Here is a 21,653-nt window from a genome sequence, read left to right as displayed (position 1 = left end):
GGTAAGGAGAAGGCAGCAGAGGGGGGGGGAGGGATGGTAGTTGCCTACAATTGGAGATTTCAATAGATAATAGGTGCAGGAGGAGGCCATTCGGCCCTTCGAGCCAGCACCACCATTCACTGTGATCATGGCTGATCATCCACAATCAGTTCCCCGTTCCTGCCTTTTCCCCATACCCCTTGATTCCGCTAGCCCCTAGAGCTCTATCTAACTTTCTCTTGAAATCATCCAGAGAATTGGCCTCCACTGCCTTCTGAGGCAGAGAATTCCACAGATTCACAACTCTCTGAGTGAAAAAGTTCTTCCTCATCTCCGTTCTAAATGGCATACCCCTTATTCTTAAACTGTGGCCCCTGGTTCTGGACTCCCCCAACATCGGGAACATGTTTCCTGCCTCTAGCGTGTCCAATCCCTTAATAATCTTATATGTTTCAATAAGATCCCCTCTCATCCTAAATTCCAGTGTAGACAAGCCCAGTTGCTCCATTCTTTCAACATATGACAGTCCCGCCATCCCGGGGATTAACCTCGTGAACCTACGCTGCACTCTCTCAAGAGCAAGAATGTCCTTCCTCAATTCAATGTTTATACTGTTGTGTTGCAAACTAACCAAGCGGAATACGAGGTGTTCGTCCAGTTTTATTATCAATATTATTTTCACACCACTTTAAAAATCTTGTTTTTGTATTGTTCCTTTCAGAGTGAATAATTTTACATTTTCCTACACTATCTGCTCTCTGCCACCTCCTTGCCTTTGGCAGGCATATTTTGCTCTGCTCGCAGCTGATGTTCCTACGGTATAAAGAAATATTTGCTGCCAGTACACTTTATACCTGCACGAGACTTCAAACATTTCCCACCCTAGCAAATTTTAATCATAAAATAAAATTTGCCTATTTCTGTATTTTCTGAAATCTTTATATTTAAGGAATTCCTTCCTTTTCTCAAGGAACAACCAAACCAAAAAAACATTTCTGCTTACTTGCAAAAAACTAGATGTTTGAGGATTCCACTTTTCCTCTGGTCTTCCATGCCATGTGTTAAGAATACTTAAACAAACCTGCAAAAACAATGGAAAAATCATGCGAGGATTAAGAGACATGCACAACTATTCCATGCACCACTCAACTCTAAGATAACTCAGCAAATCAACAGCATATCAGTTAACAATCAAGTGCAATTAAATTAGACTGTGAGTCTGAAACCTCTATTTGTTGTCATTTCCTGCTTCAGTAACATCATGACGTTTGCAGATATATGCGATTCTCATTATTTTCAATTGAAGTTGCAGTGGAGATGAAAAGACAGGCAGGGGAATACATAACAAAAGGATAATATCATCAAGTATAATAATCATTTAAAACAAATGTCGGACAAATCTTTACATGCAGGGCTGAGAGAATTTTGAATTTCCTGTCCCAAAAGGCAATGGACACAGTACCACTGGGAAATGCAGATTAGAGGGAGATTACAAGGATTAACAAAATAAATGCTGCAAATAATCAAGTTTGGGCAGATTTTATTTTTTTATAGCACTGTCAATTTTTTTAATTAACTTTTGCCTTCTACCTAATAACAGATTTTCCAAGTTCTGTCTTCCCTTTGCCCAACTCCGTATTTGCTTAAAATCTATTCAGCCTCTAACGTGCCAGCCACCCTGAGATGCCGTGTGGCAGAGGGCCTTCCTGAGGTGCCGTGTGGCAGAGGGCCACCCTGAGGTGCCGTGTGGCAGAGGGCCACCCTGAGGTGCCGTGTGGCAGAGGGCCTTCCTGAGGTGCCGTGTGACAGAGGGCCTTCCTGAGGTGCCGTGTGGCAGAGGGCCACCCTGAGGTGCCGTGTGACAGAGGGCCACCCTGAGATGCCGTGTGGCAGAGGGCCTTCCTGAGGTGCCGTGTGGCAGAGGGCCACCCTGAGGTGCCGTGTGGCAGAGGGCCACCCTGAGGTGCCGTGTGGCAGAGGGCCTTCCTGAGGTGCCGTGTGACAGAGGGCCTTCCTGAGGTGCCGTGTGGCAGAGGGCCACCCTGAGGTGCCGTGTGACAGAGGGCCACCCTGAGATGCCGTGTGGCAGAGGGCCTTCCTGAGGTGCTGTGTGGCAGAGGGCCACCCTGAGGTGCTGTGTGGCAGAGGGCCACCCTGAGGTGCCGTGTGGCAGAGGGCCACCCTGAGGTGCCGTGTGGCAGAGGGCCTTCCTGAGGTGCCGTGTGGCAGAGGGCCACCCTGAGGTGCCGTGTGACAGAGGGCCTTCCTGAGGTACTGTGTGGCAGAGGGCCACCCTGAGGTGCCGTGTGGCAGAGGGCCACCCTGAGGTGCCGTGTGACAGAGGGCCACCCTGAGGTGCCGTGTGACAGAGGGCCACCCTGAGGTGCCGTGTGACAGAGGGCCACCCTGAGGTGCCGTGTGGCAGAGGGCCACCCTGAGGTGCCGTGTGGCAGAGGGCCACCCTGAGGTGCCGTGTGACAGAGGGCCACCCTGAGGTGCCGTGTGGCAGAGGGCCACCCTGAGGTGCCGTGTGGCAGAGAGCCTTCCTGAAGTGCCCGGCAGTGGTGCCCGACTGGTAGACCAGACTTGACAGAACCGGCCTGAAGGCTCGTCGGACCGTGGTGTCCGGGAGGGAGCCGCTGGAGAAGATGGGCGCAGGAGCAAAGGCTGGTGAGAGGGAGAACTGGGAACCACTCCAGTGGACCCAGCGCATGGGTGGACCGAACTTTGGACTTGGCACCAAACATGACACAAAAATAATTTCATTGTGCAGTTGCACGTGACAAATAACGCACCATTGAACTTAACAGTTTTGATTTTTTTTTTTAAAAATCACTGAAATGTTAATTACAGTACTTTGAATATTTTCACCATTTACTTCTTTAAAATGTCCAGTTTTTCAGTAAAGAACTACTTGGCTCGATGAACTAAAGGAACAGGAGCCGCCTGGTGCTGCAGCAGTTGCCCTGGCAGCTGTGGCTTGCCTGCAGTCCGTTTGTCTTTTGTGTTTTTTGTTGTTTTTGTCTGAATTGTAGTTTAAATATGGTGTAGTGTTTGTGGTTGTGTGTTATGGGGGGGGGTGAGGTGGGGGGGGGGGGGGAGTGTGAACTGTAACATTGTCTCTCCCGAACGGAGACTCGACCTTTGTTTTCTGTGTCGTGTCTCCGTTCCCGCTGCGGCCTACCACCGGCCATGCACCTGGAGCTGGCGGCACCCGGGCTCTGGTTCACACCTCACTGGCCCGGACTCACCACCTGCGGCGCTGGCTGCCTTCGGATGCTGCGGGAGAGGCTGCGATTCGTCTTCGGAGGCTTTGGCGCGGGCCGCCTGGACGTCGGAAACCCGCAGGCCCCTGGGTGGGGGCCGACATCGGGAGCTCCGGCAGCGTCTTCGCCCGCCCCGAATTGCGGGGCTTGGGTCGGCCCGCCGCGGACCTTTCACCGTCCGGCGTGGCCTGGAATAGGCCGCGGGATTTTCTCTGCCCGGCGGGAGCTTCAATGTCGGGAGCCCCGACCGCCCCGACGTGGCAACTTCAACAGCCTGACCGCGGGAGAAGACGGCAGGGGAAGAGAAAAAGACATTCTGGCCTTCCATCACAGTGAGGAGGTGACTGGAGGAGACTCACTGTGATGGATGTTTCTTTTGTTTGTTGTTAGTTTATGATTGTATGTGTTATTGCATTTTTATTGATTATTCTTATTGGTCTTATTGTTGAACTGCGGGTAATTTCTCATTTCACTACACATTTATGTGTATGTGACATATAAATGACTATTGACTATTGACAGTTAGTGACACTGTCACACAGCTCCAGGGTCAAGAATTAAATACCAACTTCAGCGAGCATCTTTGTGGAGTTTGCACCTTCTCTCCATGAGCATGTTGCTTCCCCCTTACATCGTAATACTTGAAGCAAGAAAATTGACTACTCTCAGTAGAGGTTAATGGCAAAATAACAGTAAGGGGGAGTCGATGGGTTTGTGAGATCTGGGAGTCCATGATAGATGAAAATGTCAGAGACAAGAATTTAAAAAAAATTCAAGACCAATCAAATGATACTCCTTGTAGCAAGAGTATTTGAAGATAAGGGAGCAGAAGTTGTTTCAGAAATATATAAATTCTTAGTTACACCATACCTGGGATACAATGTGCAATTCCAAATAGATACGACCAATGCCTTGAGAGTACATTACAGAATACAGCATGGAAACAGGCCCTTCAGCCCAACTTACCCACCTACACTCGTCCTACCTGTCCATATGTCTGCCCCATATCCTTCAAAATCCTGTCCAAATGTCTTTTAAATGTTGTAACTGTCCGAACTACCTCCTCTGGTCGCAAATGTCATATACCCAGTTTCCCCTTGGGTTCCTAATAAATATTCCCCCTCTCACCTTACACCAATGTCCTCTGGATCTTGACTCCCCTAATCTGGGTAAAAGATTCTTGTGTACCTACCTTATCTATTCCCTGCTAGCTTTGCAGTTCACCCGCTCTTGCTCCAACACTGATGTTAACTCGCTCCACCAATCCACCCGCATTACATACACACATACAAAAGAGGTGCAGGTCCTTCGAGCCAGCACCGCCATTCAATATAATCTATTGGGCCCTGTACAACGGCAATAAGGCCTCCTTGTTCCTGTACTCAAATCCTCTTGCTATGAAGGCCAACATGCCATTGGCTTTCTTCGCTGTCTGCTGTGCCTGCACGCTTACTTTCAGTGACTGATGTACACCCAGGTCTCGTTGCACCTCCCCTTCCCTAATGTGACACCATTCAGATAATAATCTGCCTTCCTGTTCTTGCCACCAAAGTGGATAACCTCACACTTATCCACATTAGACCACATATCCACATTTAAATTTCCTGCTGTAGCTCGGACACAGAAATTCACTGGTTCCACCAATCCACCACCCGCTGGCTTTTCAATTCTCACGCTCCTGCTCCAAATATCCAATTATCTAGCTCCAGTGAAACACTGTCTACATTTTCAGTTTTCACGCTCCTGCTGTGACACTGAAATTAACTGGCTCAACCATTCCGCTGGCTAGCTTTTCAATTCTCCTGCACCTACACGAACACTGATATTATCAGGCTCCACCAATCCACCAGCTGGCTTTTCAATTCTCCTGCTCTGACACAGAAATGAACCACTTCTACCAATCCACTGGCGTAGCTTTGCATTCCTCCTGCACCTCCACCAATACTCCAATACTGGAATTAATTGGCTCCACCAACCTACCTTTTCGATTTACCCATTCCAGCTCCCAATCTGAAATTAACTGACGCCACCAATCCACCGGCCAGCTTATCATTTCTCATTTCTCCTGCTCGGAATGGCAGGCAGTGACTAGTGGGGTACCGCAAGGCTCAGTGCTGGGACCCCAGTTATTTACAATATATATTAATGATTTGGACGAGGGAATTGAATGCAACATCTCTAAGTTTGTGGATGACACGAAGCTGGGTGGCAGTTTTCGCTGCGAGAAGGATGCTATGAGGATGCAGGGTGACTTGGATAGATTAGGCGAGTGGGCAAATGCATGGCAGATGCAATATAATTTGGATAAATGTGAGGTTATCCACTTTGGCGGCAAGAACAGGAAAGCAGAATGGTGGCCAATTAGGAAAAGGGGAGATGCAACGTGACCTGGGTGTCATGGTGCACCAGTCATTGAAAGCAAGCGTGCAGGTGCAGCAGGCAGTGAAGAAAGCGAATGGTATGTTAGCATTCATAGCAAGAGGATTTGAGTATAGGAGCAGGGAGGTTCTGCTGCAGTTGTACAGGGCCTTGGTGAGACCGCACCTGGAGTATTGTGTACAGTTTTCGTCTCCTAATCCTAATCTGAGGAAAGACATTAGAGCCTTAGAGGGAGTACAGAGAAGGTTCACCAGATTGATCCCTGGGATGGCAGGGGTTTCATATGAAGAAAGACTGGATAGACTAGGCTTATACTCGCTGGAATTTAGAAGACTGAGGGGGGATCTTATAGAAACTTACAAAATTCTTAAGGGGTTGGAGAGGCTAGATGCGGGAAGATTGTTCCCGATGTTGGGGAAGTCCAGAACCAGGACCAGAACTAGGCCATTTGGAACGGAGATGAGGAAAAACCTTTTCACCCAGAGAGTTGTGAATCTGTGGAATTCTCTGCCTCAGAAGGCAGTGGAGGCCGATTCTCTGGATGCTTTCAAGAGAGAGCTAGATAGAGCTCTTAAAGATAGCGGAGTCAGGGGATATGGGGAGAAGGGAGGAACGGGGTACTGATTGTGGATGATCAGCCATGATCACAGTGAATGGTGGTGCTGGCTCGAAGGGCCGAATGGCGTACTCCTGCACCTATTGTCTATTGAGATAAAATTGGTCTGATAAAGAGAAGTTATTTGCACTGGTTGGGGAGTGTAGAAGGGCACCATCCAAGGTTTACCAAGAGTGAAGTCAGGAAGCACATCTGCAACTGAAGAGCAGCAGAAATATTGAACTCTTCAGCAAATGGAAGATGAATCTCCCAGCTGATAATGCCAAGCGTGCAAATGTTACATTTTTGTTCACCAAACACGTTAAGCCATGTGGAGAAAAGCCAGTTTACATATATTCAGCTCAACAGGCATGGGAGATGAAAATGACCTCATCTGTTGATTGGGCAACACACAAAGTGCCAGAGGAACTCGGCAGAGTGGGAGCATCTGTGGAGGAAATAGTCTACCGTGTGTTTGCTTTCATAGGTCAGGGCATTGTGTATGAGTCAGGAAGTCATAATGCAGCTTTATAGGACTTTGGTTAGGCTGCGTTTGGAGTATTATGTGCAGTTCTGGTCACGTCATTACAGGAAGGATGTGGAAGCTTTGGAAAGGGTGCAGTAAAGGTTTACCAAAATTACTGGGCTTGTATAAACTAGAAATTTAGAAGGATGAGAGGGGATCTTATCGAAACATAAGATTATTAGGGATTGGACACGCCAGAGGCAGGAAACATGTTCCCAATGTTGGGGGAGTCCAGAACCAGGTGCCACAGTTTAAGAATAAGGGGAGGCCATTTCGAACGGAGATGAGGAAAAACTTTTTCACCTAGAGTTGTGAATCTGTGGAATTCTCTGCCTCAGAAGGCAGTGGAGGCCAATTCACTGAATGCTTTCAAGAGAGAGTTAGATAGAGCTCTTAAAGATAGCAGAGTCAAGGGATATGGGGAGAAGGCAGGAACGGGGTACTGGTTGTGGATGATCAGCCATGATCACAGTGAATGGCGGTGCTGACGCGAACGGCCAAATGGCCTTCTCCTTCTCCTATTGTCTATGTCTGGATTTGGGGGCATTAGCTACAGAGATTGGGAGGACAGACTTTGGTTGTTTTCTCAGTAAGTCCAGAGGTTGTGGGGAGACCTGATAGAAGTGTATAAAATTATGACAGGCATAAATCGGGTAGACAGTCAAAATCTTTTTCCCAGGGTGGATAAATCAAATGCTAGACGATATAGCTCTCAGCTGAGAGGGGGAAATTCAAAGCAGACGTGGAGGGCAAGTTTTTTTACACTGAGCATGGTGAGGGCCTGGAACTTACTGCCAGGGATGGTTGAAGCAGATATATTAATGGCATTTAAAAAAAATTGGATAGCCATATTGATATGCAGGGAATGGAGGGGTATGAATTAGGTGCAGGTAGATGTTTGGCACAGATATTGTGAGCTGAAGGGCCTGCTCTTGTGCTGTAATGCTCTATGTTCTATATTGCCTGATCTGCTGAGTTCCTCCAACACTGTTTTGCTCAAGATTCCAGCATCTGCAGTTCCTTCTGTCTATCCAATAATTCCTTAAATGTTTCCCACCCTTTGTCCCTTCCACTTGAGACATTGCATTTTGTGTGAAAGGAGCCTCCTGATCTTAGTGCTAAATTTGCATTGCACGTGTGTTAAACCTTCTTGTCCAGGTCTCACACATGGCTGATGCTGGGAGAAACAAAACGATCTATCATTGCTCAGAATGTGACCCATTCTTTACCTCAAATCAAATCTATTCAAGGTAATCATTCATTCTGCTACACGTTGGCTCTCTAGTTTTACCCTCATCCATAACCCAGACTTTAATTACACTCCACAGCATTTCTCTAAACAGAGTAAATGCATCTCACTACAAGCTCATCGTCTCTGCAAAGGGGGCGCTGCGTGACAGCTGCCTCACCAACGGTCTGTCTTCGTCTTTTCCTTCTTTGTGTTTTTAGTTTGTTGTAAAATGGATATTTTAGTTTATCTTTAATTTTGTATTATGTGGGGGGTGGTGGGGAAACGTTTCTTCTCTCTTTCCTCGATGGAGATGAGACTTTTTCTGTGTCGTATCTCCGCCCGCACTGCGGCCTAACATCGTGGAGTTGGCGGCCTCTTGTTTGGGACTTCTAGAACTCCAAAACTGCGGAGCCTGCGGGTCTTTAACATCTCAACATACGACAGTCCCGCCATTCCGGGAAGTGGCTCTAGAAATAGTGGAAGCATTGGAGATCATTTTTCAATGTTCTATAGATTCAGGATCAGTTCCTGAGGATTGGAGGATAGCAAATGTTATCCCACTTTTTAAGAAAGGAGGGAGAGAGAAAACTGGTAATTATAGACCAGTTAGTCTGACATCAGTGGTGGGGAAGATGCTGGAGTCAATTATAAAAGACGAAATTGCTGAGCATTTGGATAGCAGTAACGGGATCATTCCGAGTCAGCATGGATTTACGAAGGGGAAATCATGCTTGACAAATCTACTGGAATTTTTTGAGGATGTAACTAGGAAAATTGACTGGGGAGAGTCAGTGGATGTGGTGTACCTTGACTTTCAGAAAGCCTTCGACAAGGTCCTACATAGGAGATTAGTGGGCAAAATTAGGGCACATGGTATTGGGGGTAGGGTACTGACATGGATAGAAAATTGGTTGACAGACAGAAAGCAAAGAGTGGGGATAAATGGGTCTCTTTCGGAATGGCAGGCAGTGACCAGTGGGGTACCGCAAGGTTCGGTGCTGGGACCCCAGCTATTTACGATATACATTAATGACTTAGACGAAGGGATTAAAAGTACCATTAGCAAATTTGCAGATGATACTAAGCTGGGGGGTAGTGTGAATTGTGAGGAAGATGCAATAAGGCTGCAGGGTGACTTGGACAGGTTGTGTGAGTGGGCGGATACATGGCAGATGCAGTTTAATGTAGATAAGTGTGAGGTTATTCACTTTGGAAGTAAGAATAGAAAGGCAGATTATTATCTGAATGGTGTCAAGTTAGGAGGAGTTCAACGAGATCTGGGTGTCCTAGTGCATCAGTCAATGAAAGGAAGCATGCAGGTACAGCAGGCAGTGAAGAAAGCCAATGGAATGTTGGCCTTCGTAACAAGAGGAGTTGAGTATAGGAGCAAAGAGGTCCTTCTACAGTTGTACCGGGCCCTGGTGAGACCGCACCTGGAGTACTGTGTGCAGTTTTGGTCTCCAAATTTGAGGAAGGATATTCTTGCTATGGAGGGCGTGCAGCGTAGGTTCACTAGGTTAATTCCCGGAATGGCGGGACTGTCGTATGTTGAAAGGCTGGAGCGATTGGGCTTGTATACACTGGAATTTAGAAGGATGAGGGGGGATCTTATTGAAACATATAAGATAATTAGGGGATTGGACACATTAGAGGCAGGAAACATGTTCCCAATGTTGGGGGAGTCCAGAACAAGGGGCCACAGTTTAAGAATAAGGGGTAGGCCATTTAGAACGGAGATGAGGAAGAACTTTTTCAGTCAGAGAGTGGTGAAGGTGTGGAATTCTCTGCCTCAGAAGGCAGTGGAGGCCAGTTCGTTGGATGCTTTCAAGAGAGAGCTGGATAGAGCTCTTAAGGATAGCGGAGTGAGGGGGTATGGGGAGAAGACAGGAACGGGGTACTGATTGAGAGTGATCAGCCATGATCGCATTGAATGGCGGTGCTGGCTCGAAGGGCTGAATGGCCTACTCCTGCACCTAGTGTCTATTGTCTATCTCGGAGCGGGCGATCCCTTTGCTAGGGGTTGGCCTTTGGTGCTCCAACCTGAGACCTGCGGACTTTAACATCGTGGAGTTCGCGGTCCGTGATTAGGGACCGAATTCGGGTACTCCAAGCTGCAGGAGTTTCGACCGCCTCAACGTGGGAGCTTAGACCGCCCTGACGTGGGAGCTTAGACCGCCCTGACGTGGGACCGTCCTGACGTGGGAGCTTAGACCGCCCTGACGTGGGAGCTTAGACCGCCCTGACGTGGGAGCTTAGACCGCCCTGACGTGGGAGCTCGATCGCCCTGACGTGAGAGCTTAGACCGCCCTGACGTGGGAGCTTAGACCGCCCTGACGTGGGCGCTTAGACCGCCCTGACGTGGGAGCTCGATCGCCCTGACGTAGGAGCTTAGACCGCCCTGACGTGGGACCGCCCTGACGTGGGAGCTTAGACCGCCCTGACGTGGGAGCTTAGACCGCCCTGACGTGGGAGCTTAGACCGCCCTGACGTGGGAGCTTGGACCGCCCTGACGTGGGAGCTTAGACCGCCCTGACGTGGGAGCTTAGACCGCCCTGACGTGGGAGCTTAGACCGCCCTGACGTGGGAGCTTAGACCGCCCTGACGTGGGAGCTTAGACCGCCCTGACGTGGGACCGCCCTGACGTGGGACCGCCCTGACGTGGGAGCTTAGACCGCCCTGACGTGGGAGCTTGATCGCCGGCTGAGGATGGTTCAACTCCCCCGACCGCGGGAGGAAAGAAGATAAGACTTTATTGCTTTCCATCACAGTGGGGAATGTGGAGGAGCCGCTGTGGTGGATGTTTATGTCAAATTTTTTGTAGTTGTGTGTCTTGTTGCTTTTTTGTTATGACTGTATTGCGGCACGGTGGCGCAGCGGCAGAGTTGCTGCCTTGCAGCGGATGCAGCGCCAGAGACCCGGGTTCCATCCCCGCTACGGGTGCTGTCTGTACGGAGTTTGTACGTTCTCCCCGTGACCTGCGTGGGCTTTCCCCGAGATCTTCGGTTTCCTCCCACACTCCAAAGACGTGCAGGTTTGTAGGTTAATTGAAGGTAGACACAAAATGCTGGAGTAACTCGTGGGTCAGGCAGCATCTCAGGAGAGAAGGAATGGGTAACATTTTGGGTCGAGACCCTTCTTGAAATTTAATTGGCTTGGTAAATGTAAAAATTGTCTCTAGTGTTTGTAGGATAGTGTTAATGTGCGGGGATCGCTGGTCGGCGCTGTATTTCTAAACTAAACTAAACCAAATTCATTGTATGTTGCAAAACATACTTGGCTAATAAATTACGATTATGATTATGAAGAGCAGTAGATCTATATATTTTTAGGAAATCCAAATAACTACAGCTTTACTTGAACATAAATATTTCCTTACCTTTCCATCATTGTAAAGGTTTGGGTTAAATCGTACACTGTGGCCTCCTGTGGTCTCTAGGTTGACAAGTGGAGGGGCATTTGGGTAATCTTGGGGAAAATATACATCAAATTCAAAGCAACCATTTGCATACGGCGTGTCCGATGGGCCCGTGATCAAAACCTGAAGGTAGAAAAGAATCATCTGAATCATCATTTCATTCCAGCATTCAAATGTGTTTTCAGCTTTTATAGATTGTTGATGTGAGGAGACACTCACATATATTTGCTTCACATCAGCCCAAAAACAGCACTAGCCATAATACAGTCCAAGAGTGAATTAAAACACAATGAAACAATGTGTAAAAGTGGATCTTCCATCACATTCAGCCCCATAGAGCCAGTCACACAGCACAGAGAGGGAGGGGTCCTGTGGCCCAACTTGCCCATGCCCACCAAAATGTCCCATCTGTGGGTAGTTTGCACACTCTCCCCGCGATCGCGTGGGCTTTCACCAAGTGCTCTAGTTTCCCCCCACATCCCAATAAGGGCTGGTGTGTTAACGACCTCCGCAAATCATCCTTACTGGTTTGCAAAAATAAAAAATTAAAAGATGTTGATGGGCATGTGAAAGAGGGCAAATAGCCAACTCTGTATCAGAATTTACCAGTGGCATTCCAATCTCCTGTGCTACTCTCAGCCAGGGCTATTTGAAACCACATCCTTGTGTGCTTTTCACCAATAATCATCCCCCCCCGTTCTCCCCCCCAAAGCTACTTGCCTCTGCCCTTGGAAATAGCCTGTTCCTAATTATTTACACTTGCAGCATTAATATCACAACTGCCTAAAGTTTATTCCTCCACTTGCCACAACATTTCTGTAGCTACTAATCTGTTCAATCAAACCTTCACATCCACCTTCAGTGTGATGTAAACTCTTGCTCTCCCATGTCCTGGTCATTCTCCCTGATACAAACCTCATTCCCATCCACTTGTATCCAATGGATAGTTTTGAATCTATATACTAAAAGTCTTGTTTGTTTGTTTGTTCCTGAACTACTGCCAAAACGGTATACGATAGCATGACGATTTTAGGCCCACCTTACTCACCGCCGCCCTTCGGTGCTAATGGAAGTTTCATTAAAATCGGTGTTATATTTTTTAAGTTATTCACATTTTAAAGTTAAAATCTATCTCCCAGGGAGGAGGGAGGATAAGGGGGGTTGAGGGGGATGGAGTGGGTGGGAAGGAAAGGGGAGGGAGGGGGAGGGGAGGGAGGGGGGAGGAGAAGGGAGGGAGGGGGGAGGAGAGGGGGGGGGGGAGAAGAGGGGGGGGGGGTGAAGAGGGGAGGGGGGGATGAAGAGGGGAGGGGGGGGTGAAGAGGGGAGGGGGGGGGGTGAAGAGGGGAGGGGGGGGGGGTGAAGAGGGGAGGGGCAGCCACAGTTTCTTCCTGCACACTCTTGTTCACTATCTGTTTAAAATTTGACAAAATCATTGTGTTCATTGATATCCCCTTGCTTGTTCACCTACCCCATCTCCCACTTATGCAAAGTCTTGACTTTAATATTCTCATCCTTGGTGTCAAATCACGGCATGACCTCTTGATGACTGTAACAGCCCTTCATCCTGGCAAATCACCCTGCTCCTCCCATGCTAACGTCTGGTTTGGTTAGCACTCCTGTCAACCACTCATGTAGGATTTGGACAACCAATGGCCAATTTTAGTTTTAGAAACTCCGTATGGTTCACAGAGTATGTTAACATTTAAGGAATTTAGATAAATGAATGAAATAGATAATAGGTGCAGGAGTAGGACATTCGGCCCTTCGAGCCAGCACCGCCATTCACTGTGATCATGGCTGATCACCCACAATCAGTACCCCGTTCCTGCCTTCTTCCCATATCCCCCGCCTCCGCTGTCTTTAAGAGCTCTATCTATCTCTCTCTTGAAAGCATCCAGAGAATTGGCCTCCACTGCCTTCTGAGGCAGAGAAGTCCACAAATTCACAACTCTCTGCTTGAAAAGGTTCTTCCTTATCTCCATTCTAAATGGCCTACCCCTTATTCTTACACTGTGGCCCCTGGTTCTGGACTCCCCCAACATCGGGAACATGTTTCCTGCCTCTAATCCCTTAATAATCTTATATGTTTCAATAAGATCCCCTCTCATCCTTCTAAATCCATTGCACATGTGCAGATTTACGATTTAGCTTCATAATAATGCACTTACCTTCATGATATCCAATCTCTCTTCATCACATCGCACAAATACACTGGATGAAGAAGAAAGAGGCAGAGACGTTGAGAGTGTGACAGCTTCCTGGGCAAGACGTCTGGCTCTGGCAGCGCTGTTAGCATCACTAGCATTTTTCACCTGAGACATGTAATGATAGTTTACTTTGAACACCAATTTTCCATCATCATCTTCTGTGACCATCTCAGCAGTATCTAAAAGCAAGCAAAATGCAAATGTACCCATGAGAGAGTGACACACACTCAGAAACAAAATAACATTAACCAATAACATCATCAGGGACCAAATTTGCTAGCAATGAGAGATTAGATAGAGTAGACACAAAATGCTGGAGTAACTCAGCGGGTCAGGCAGCATGTCGGGAGAGAAGGAATGGGTGACGTTTCGGGTGGAGTCCCTTCTTCAGACCCGAAACGTCACCCTTTCCTTCTCTCCTGAGTTGCTGCCTGACCCGCTGAGTTACCAGCATTTTGTGTCTACCTTCGATTTAAACCAGCATCTGCAGTTTTTTTCCTACACCAGAGATTAGATAGGGCTGGTTTATCTAAAGGTGCTTTTCACGTTAGCGGGACAACGTATGGGTCTCCTAGTTGAGAGCACAACAATGAATAGCAAATCTGTTTATGTTTTAAGAAAATGTCAGCAGAAAATGATTCTCCAGAAAGGTTGCCAAATAATGACACGAAGATCAAAACATCTGAACAAGGGAAAACATTTAAAGCTTGAGAAATTAAAATAAAGTGCTATTTCTTTCTCAAAATGTGGCTAAAACTACAGAAGTAATGGTTTGAAAATCCATTGGCATGATTTTTATGGGTATTCTGTTTTCATCAAGAGTATTTTTTTGTCATGTGTCCCAGATAGAACAATGAAATTCTTACTTGCAGCAGCACAACAAAGATCAGACACTGTGAACAATAATCGGCATGTATCAGAGCTACATTGGCAAAGATGGCACAGTTTTAAATCCTGGGATAAATTGGGGAACAGTCACACAGTGGATGAAACATTTAATATTCCATGTCAATAGGAAGCAAATCCTGTGCATTCCACTAAGATATTATAAACATTTATTATTTATGCTTTGTTCCTCAGTGCAAAATAAGGATTTGGGCAGAAATAAATTATTAAAACTTCTTTCAGGGCACGAAAGCCGGTGTCAATTCTTTCAGGTGGTCATCTGTCACTATATATTATCCCAACATTTGAATTTTCTCTCTTATTTTGCAGATGTTTTGATCTTCGCATCATTATTTGGTGATCTTTCAGGGAATCATTATCTGCAGACAGCTATATTATGATAAGATTCTACGATTATATACACAGAGGGGGAAAAGCCTCTTCCCTGTGCAAACAGATGTCAAGAGGCACCTTTAATTAATCTGAACTCCACTGCTGCTCTAGTTTGCTCATGTCTGAAGTTCAAAGACACAAGATAGCAAAGCACAGGATAAATTGCAAAGATGCTCACATTTATTTGGGATGTGGATTTAGCCTATGGGCAGCAAATACCCACTCGATTGGCCGCATTGTAAATGTGGATATCTTAACTATAAATTCAAAGAAGTGAACTTAAAATTACATTTAACAAAAGATCCCCACCACAGGTGCTGTCTGTACGGAGTTTGTACGTTCTCCCCGTGACCTGCGTGGGATTTCTCTGAGATCTTCGGTTTCCTCCCACACTCCAAAGACGTACAGGTTTGTAGGTTAATTGGCTTGGTATAAATGCAAATTATCCCTTGTGTGCAGGGTGGTGTTAATGTGTGGGAATCGCTGGTTGGTATGGATTCGGTGGGCCGAAGGGCCTGCTTCTATGCTGTATCTCTTAACTAAACTAAACTAAACAAGGAATTGGTTAAATTCTGTTGACTGTAGAAATAAAGCTTTTTTGGCCCTCTTATGTTAACACTGTTAACATGCCAGCTCCCAGCTGCACCACTGTGCCACATTGACAGATGAAATCTGGCCAACACTTTCCTTTCATAAGTGATAGGAGCAGAATTAGGTCATTAGGCCAGAATTGTGCCCATCAAGTCTACTCCGCCATTCAATCATGGCTGATCTATCTCTCCTTCCTAATCCCATTCCCCATAACCCCTCACACCCGTATTAATCAAGAATCTATCTCACATCACATTCCTCTCCCACATCAAAGCCTCACTAAACCCACATCTTTCTTGCATACAAAGCAAATAAATCCACAGAGGACGCCATCTCTCTGGCTCTTCATACCGTCCTGACTCACCTGGAGAGGCAGGGCACATATGTGAGGATGCTATTTATAGACTATAGCTCTGCCTTCAACACAATCATCCCCACCAAGCTCACCTCCAAACTCCACCAGCTAGGCCTCAGCTCGCCTATATGCAACTGAATCCTGAATTTCCTGACTGAGCGACCTCAGGCAGTGAAAATGGGCCTCCACCTGTCCTCCACTACCACCCTGAGTACCGGCACACAGCAGGGTTGTGTATTGAGCCCCATCCTCTACTCCCTCTTCACATATGGCTGTGTCCCTGCATTCACCACCAACTCCATCGTCAAATTTGCAGATGACACAGATCGGGCAATGGCAATGAATCAGCCTACAGAGCAGAGGTGCAGAATCTGGCGAGCTGGTGCTCAGAGAACAACCTGTCCCTAAACACATCAAAAACCAAGGAGCTAATTATCAACTTCAGAAGGTCACAGAATGAGGAATACGCTCCAGTCCTCATCAATGGGGACAAAGTGGTGAGAGTGTCCAGCTTCAGGTTTCTGGGCACACACATTTCAGAAGACCTCACATGGTCCACCAACACTGCTGCGCTGGTCACAAAAGCACAGCAACGGCTGTTTTTCCTGAGAACGCTAAAAAAGGTCGGTCTGCCACAACAGTTACTGATGACCTTCTACCGCTGCACCACAGAGACCATACTGACATACGGCATCTATGTGTGGTATCTCAGCTGCACAGCAGTGGATAGGAGAGCTCTTCAGTGGGTCGTCTGCAGAGCGCAGAGGATCATTGGGATACAGCTGCCAGCCCTGGAGGACATCTACAACGCACGCTGCCTCAGGAAAGCCACCAGCATCTACAAGGACTCCACACACCCGTGCCACAGTCTGTTTGAACTACTTCCATCTGGCAGACGTTACAAGGCCTTCTACGCCTGCACCTCCAGACTAAGAAACAGCTTTATCCCTAGAGCTATAGCTGCTCTGAATCAGTCCTGCAGAGAGCCCGCCATGATCTGTCTCTGCCCCCAGGGTTATCTGCATCTGGCACAACTGACTCCTGCATGAACCTTTTTTTGCACTTTACCTTGTTCCCCTTTTTTTTTTTCCTCCCTACCTTTGTTGTTTTCATTTTTGCCGTGATTTATTTATATATTTGATAGCATCGATATGGAAGCGACATTCAAAAATCTCATTGTGCTTGTACAATGACAATAAAAGATATTGTATCTTTCTTAAAAATATTCATTGACTTGGCCTCCAAAGCCTTCTGTTGCTAGGAATTCCACAGATTCACCACCCTCTGACTATACTGCTGTAAGTAAAAGTTTAAATGGTTGGTTGCTTGTACAAGTGACAAGTAAACGCTCTTACCTCTATTCCTCCATTTGAACCCTGTTGTTTGTTGCAAAAGGTGGACACCCAAGGTCAGGCTTCCTTGTACCTTCTACCCCAGAATTCCTCAGACACATCTGAACCTCAAAACTCTCAGCAAAGGATGCTGATACAAGTTGCAACATATCATGGAATCTCTCAGTTCATTAAACCACTGCAAATGTGACAAGACCATTCAACTCTGCTCATTGACCTGTTTATTAAAGGAGTGTCACAGATGTAATCTCAATATGCAAAGAGCAACATTGCCCCATCTCACCATGTTAAATTAAACTTACCAAACTGCAGCGTTTTCATTGCAGCGACATATTTTTCCTCTAAAGAGCGTGTAACTGCCATCGGCCTCGACCTCATCATTGCTTTCTTTGTTGATTCTGCTATTTTCTTTTCTAAAAGAAGAGATCCAATTAAATACTGTAGCAAATCATATATATTACTGAAATCATTTCCAACGGCTTAAAGAGAATGAGCAAAAAGAACAGAAAGATATCTTGAGTGTTGAAGTTGGGAGGTCATGTTGCAGTTGTATAAGACGTTGGTTTAGGGTATTGAGTTCAGTTCTGGGCACCATGTTATAGGAAAGATGTTTTCAAACTGGAAAGGGTACAGAGAAGATTTACGAGGATGTTGCCAGGACTAGAGGGTGTGAACTATAGGGAGAGGCTGAGTAGGCTGGGTCTCTATTCCTTGGAGCACAGGAGGATGAGGGGTGATCTTCTAGAGGTGTATAAGATCATGAGAGGAATAGATCGGGTAGATGCACAGAGTCTCTTGCCTAGAGGAGGGGAATCAAGGACCAGAGGACATAGGTTCAAGATGAAGGGGAAAAGATTTAATAGGAATCCGAGGGGTAACTTTTTCACACAAAGGGTGGTGGGTGTATGGAACAAGCTGCCAGAGGAGGTAGTTGAGGCTGGGACTATCCCAACATTTAAGAAACAGTTGGACAGGTACATGGAAAGGACAGGTTTGGAGGGATATGGACCAAGCGCAGATAGGTGGGACTAGTGTAGCTGGGACATGGGCAAGTTGGGCCGAAGGGCCTGTTTCACACTGTGTCACTCTATGACTAATCCTGTAACACAGAATTGAGAACATCTGCAGAAAGTTGCAGCATGATCGGTAGGAATTGATGAATATGAAATGCTGAAAGAGAGCACATAAATGCAATAGGTAACAGGGGAGTTTTACTTCATTTTAATGGAAGGGTGGTTCATATTTCATGGGAGCCAGAATATAACAGTGGGGAAGTCTTACTGCCATTAGTGAAAGCACATCAAGAGTACTCGGCATAATTTTGGTTCCCCCGATTTAAGAAATAATATTTCATTGGAAGCAATTCAGAGAAGGTTCGACAAAATGTTTCAGTGTCTAGAGGCATTATTATATGAGGCTTAAAGCAGGCCGAGATCCTATTTTTGAAGAAGGAGGTGCAATCGTACTGAAAAAAAATATTTAAAGGTGGCTAGACAGGGAAAATGCTGAGAGAATTATTTCACTCATTGGAGAGTCAAGAAAGCGGGCATTCATTTAAGACTGAAATAGGATCATTTTCTATCAGACAGTAATGAGTCTTGTAACTCCTTGCCATGTTGCCAAATCTTTAGGCAATTTTAAGACTGAGGTAAGTAGATTTCCAATCGAAAGGGAATGAAGGATTATTTGGAAAGGCCAGGAAGATGGACTTATGGAATATAATTTTCTAACTGAATTATGCAGCAGGTCCAAGGAGCAGAATGGACAACTCCTTGTTATTCCTACAACTTATGAATGGAAATAATAAACTAAATAATATTCTGACAAAAAAAAAGCAAACTTGCCTTTTAACAAAACTATAGGTTGGTCAAATTAACTTTTCTCAAATCTTTGCCAAACACTACTTGGTCAACTCGTCCCTTTCCACCCAAACCTCCTCCTCCCCAGGTACTTTCCCCAGCAACCACAGGAGATACAACACCTGTCCCTTTACCTCCCCCCTCGACTCCATCCAAGGACCCATACAGTCTTTCCAGGTGAAGCAGAGGTTCACCTGCACCTCCTCCAATCTCATCCATTGTATTCGCTGTTCCTGGTGTCAACTTCTCTACATCGGCGAGACCAAGTGCAGGCTCGGCGATCGTTTCACTCAACACCTTTGCTCAGTCCGTCTTAACCTACCTGATCTCCCGGTGGCTCAGCACTTTAACTCCCCCTCCCATTCCCAATCTGACCTTTTTGTCCTGGGCCTCCTCCATTGTCAGAGTGAGGCCCAGCACAAATTGGAGGAACAGCACCTCATATTTCACTTGGGTAGTTTACAACCCAGCAGTATGAACATTGACTTCTCTAACTTCAGATAGACCCTGCTTTCCCCCTCTATCCCCTCCCCCTTCCCAGTTCTCCCACTAGTCTTCCTGTCTCCGACTACATTCTATCTTTGTCGGCCCCCTCCCCTGACATCAGTCTGAAGAAGGGTCTCGACCCGAAACATCACCCATTCCTACTCTGCAGAGATGCTGCCTGAGCCGCTCAGTTACTCCAGCATAGTGTGACTACTTGGTTGATGGGCTTACCATGTACTGCTTGTCGAAGGCTGGTGGCTGCCACTTGGACAATCTCAGCCGTTTGCTGAATGTCAGGTACAAGGAGCGTTAGTCCCTCAGATTCTGCCTCTGCTGAATCAGTCTTGGACCCTGTCTTGCTTTTATCTTTCTTTGATCTGTTAGAAAGGGCAAGCAACATTAACTTTATTTAAAAAGTGTTCCTAATATATTTACAAATGTTGATATCAAGTGAGTACAGTAAACCCTCATTTTAACAGATATCTTTACGACGGATTCCAGTTAGTTTATTTTAGAGACACAGCACAGTAACAGGCCCTTTCGGTCCGCGCCGACCAGCGATCCCCGCTCATTAACACTAAGCTACACCCACTATTTTTACATTTACCAAGGCAATTAACCTACAAACCTGCACGTCTTCGGAGTGTGGGAGGAAACCGAAGATCTCGGAAAAAAACCCACGCAGGTCACAGGGAGAACGTACAAACTCCGTACAGACAGCACCCTTAGTGGGGATGGAACCCGGGTCTCCGGTGCTGCATTCGCTGTAAGGCAGCAACTCTACCGCTGCGCCACCGTGCCGCCCACAGTTACATCAGATGGATCCCCGGCTCCCCAGCCACAAGAATCCCGGCTTCCGCCGCCACCGCTGGCTCGCAAGGTGCACCCGCGAGCCTTTCAACACCCACCACACTGTTCAGTTGACACGGCTGTGGCTGCAGCTCATGTTGCAGCCCCGGAGGAAGCACTTTCTCCAAGCAGCCGCCACTGACAGGACACCCTCGGTCACCATGGGGCTGCCTCTCCTCTCACCAGGTGCCACTCCCCTCTCATCCCGTCAGCCCTGGCTTTGCCCACTCGCCGCTCCCCACCGCCTCCTCCTCTGTCCACTCAGCCGCTCCGTCCTCTACCGGGGCCTCCAGCACCTTCTCCCCCGACCGTAGGGGAGGTGGTGGCAGTGGGCGGGAAGCAGATAAAGTGACGGCTGACTGCAGGTGAAAGGGGCCTGTGGGACTCAGCCCGTGGTGACCTGGTGCATCCTGTCGGTGGCGGCGGTCTGAAACAATGTCCCCAGGGGCTACAACGTGAGTCACTACAGTGGGTCAAGAAGGGCTCGCTGGTGCAGACCAGTGGCATCAGCGCCTAGTGTTGAGGTGGAACAACACAAAGTGCTGGACTTTAGAGATAGACTTTAGTGATACAGCACGGAACCAGGCCCTACGGCCCAACGTGTGCGCGCCAACCAGTGATCTACAGCCCGTAAACACATAATAAACAAAAAAAAGTAAATAAATTAATAAGCCCAATACGAGTGCAAACTATCCTGAATTTCCTGGTGCAACCAAAGACAGTCCGCAATTTATAGTTTAGTGTTTTGTAGTGTTCGAGACCCAGCATGTCCCACCTACACTAGTCCCACCTGCAACCCACACCCACCCATATCCTTCCAAACCTGTCCTATCCATGTACCTGTCTATACTCTGATGCATGCCAATAATCCAAAAGCCTTTTTGACCACCCAATCTACCTGTGACTCCACCTTCAAGGAACCATGTTCCTGCCCTCCATGATCCCTCTGCTCTACAACACTCCCCAGAGCCCTAACATTCACTGTGTAGGTCCTGGCCATATTAGACTTCCCAAAATGGAACACCATTACAATTCAATAATAGACAATAGACAATAAGTGCAGGAGTACGCCATTCGGCCCTTTGAGCCCATTCACTGTGATCATGGCTGATTTCTCTGTATTAAATTCCATCAACCATCCCTCAGCCCACCTGGCCAATCGACCCAGATCCTGCTGCAATCTTTCACAACACTATCTGCAATACCACCCACTTTTGTGTCACCTGCAAACTTGCTTACCTTGCCATGTATGTTCTCATCTAAATCATTGATGTAGATGACAAAC

General features: G+C 47.0%; 1 protein-coding gene across 6 annotated transcripts in view; it reads right to left on the bottom strand.

Annotated features, from left to right (window-relative positions):
• Window positions 1–21,653, bottom strand: part of birc6 (baculoviral IAP repeat containing 6) — a 356,853-nt gene that overhangs the window by 25,696 nt on the left and 309,504 nt on the right. For all 6 annotated transcript variants that reach the window (XM_078404650.1, XM_078404651.1, XM_078404652.1 and 3 more), the window contains 5 exons: window positions 19,751–19,896; window positions 17,477–17,587; window positions 13,560–13,777; window positions 11,353–11,514; window positions 983–1,060 (listed from right to left, as the gene is read on the bottom strand). In XM_078404650.1, coding sequence (XP_078260776.1) covers window positions 983–1,060; window positions 11,353–11,514; window positions 13,560–13,777; window positions 17,477–17,587; window positions 19,751–19,896 — 715 coding nt within the window. The remainder of the gene's footprint in view (window positions 1–982; window positions 1,061–11,352; window positions 11,515–13,559; window positions 13,778–17,476; window positions 17,588–19,750; window positions 19,897–21,653) is intronic.

This window comes from Rhinoraja longicauda, chromosome 9 (assembly GCF_053455715.1).
Source record: "Rhinoraja longicauda isolate Sanriku21f chromosome 9, sRhiLon1.1, whole genome shotgun sequence".
Taxonomy (NCBI): domain Eukaryota; kingdom Metazoa; phylum Chordata; class Chondrichthyes; order Rajiformes; family Arhynchobatidae; genus Rhinoraja; species Rhinoraja longicauda.
Note: the sequence above shows the minus strand (reverse complement) of the source record. Positions and strands in the feature narration are given on the sequence as shown.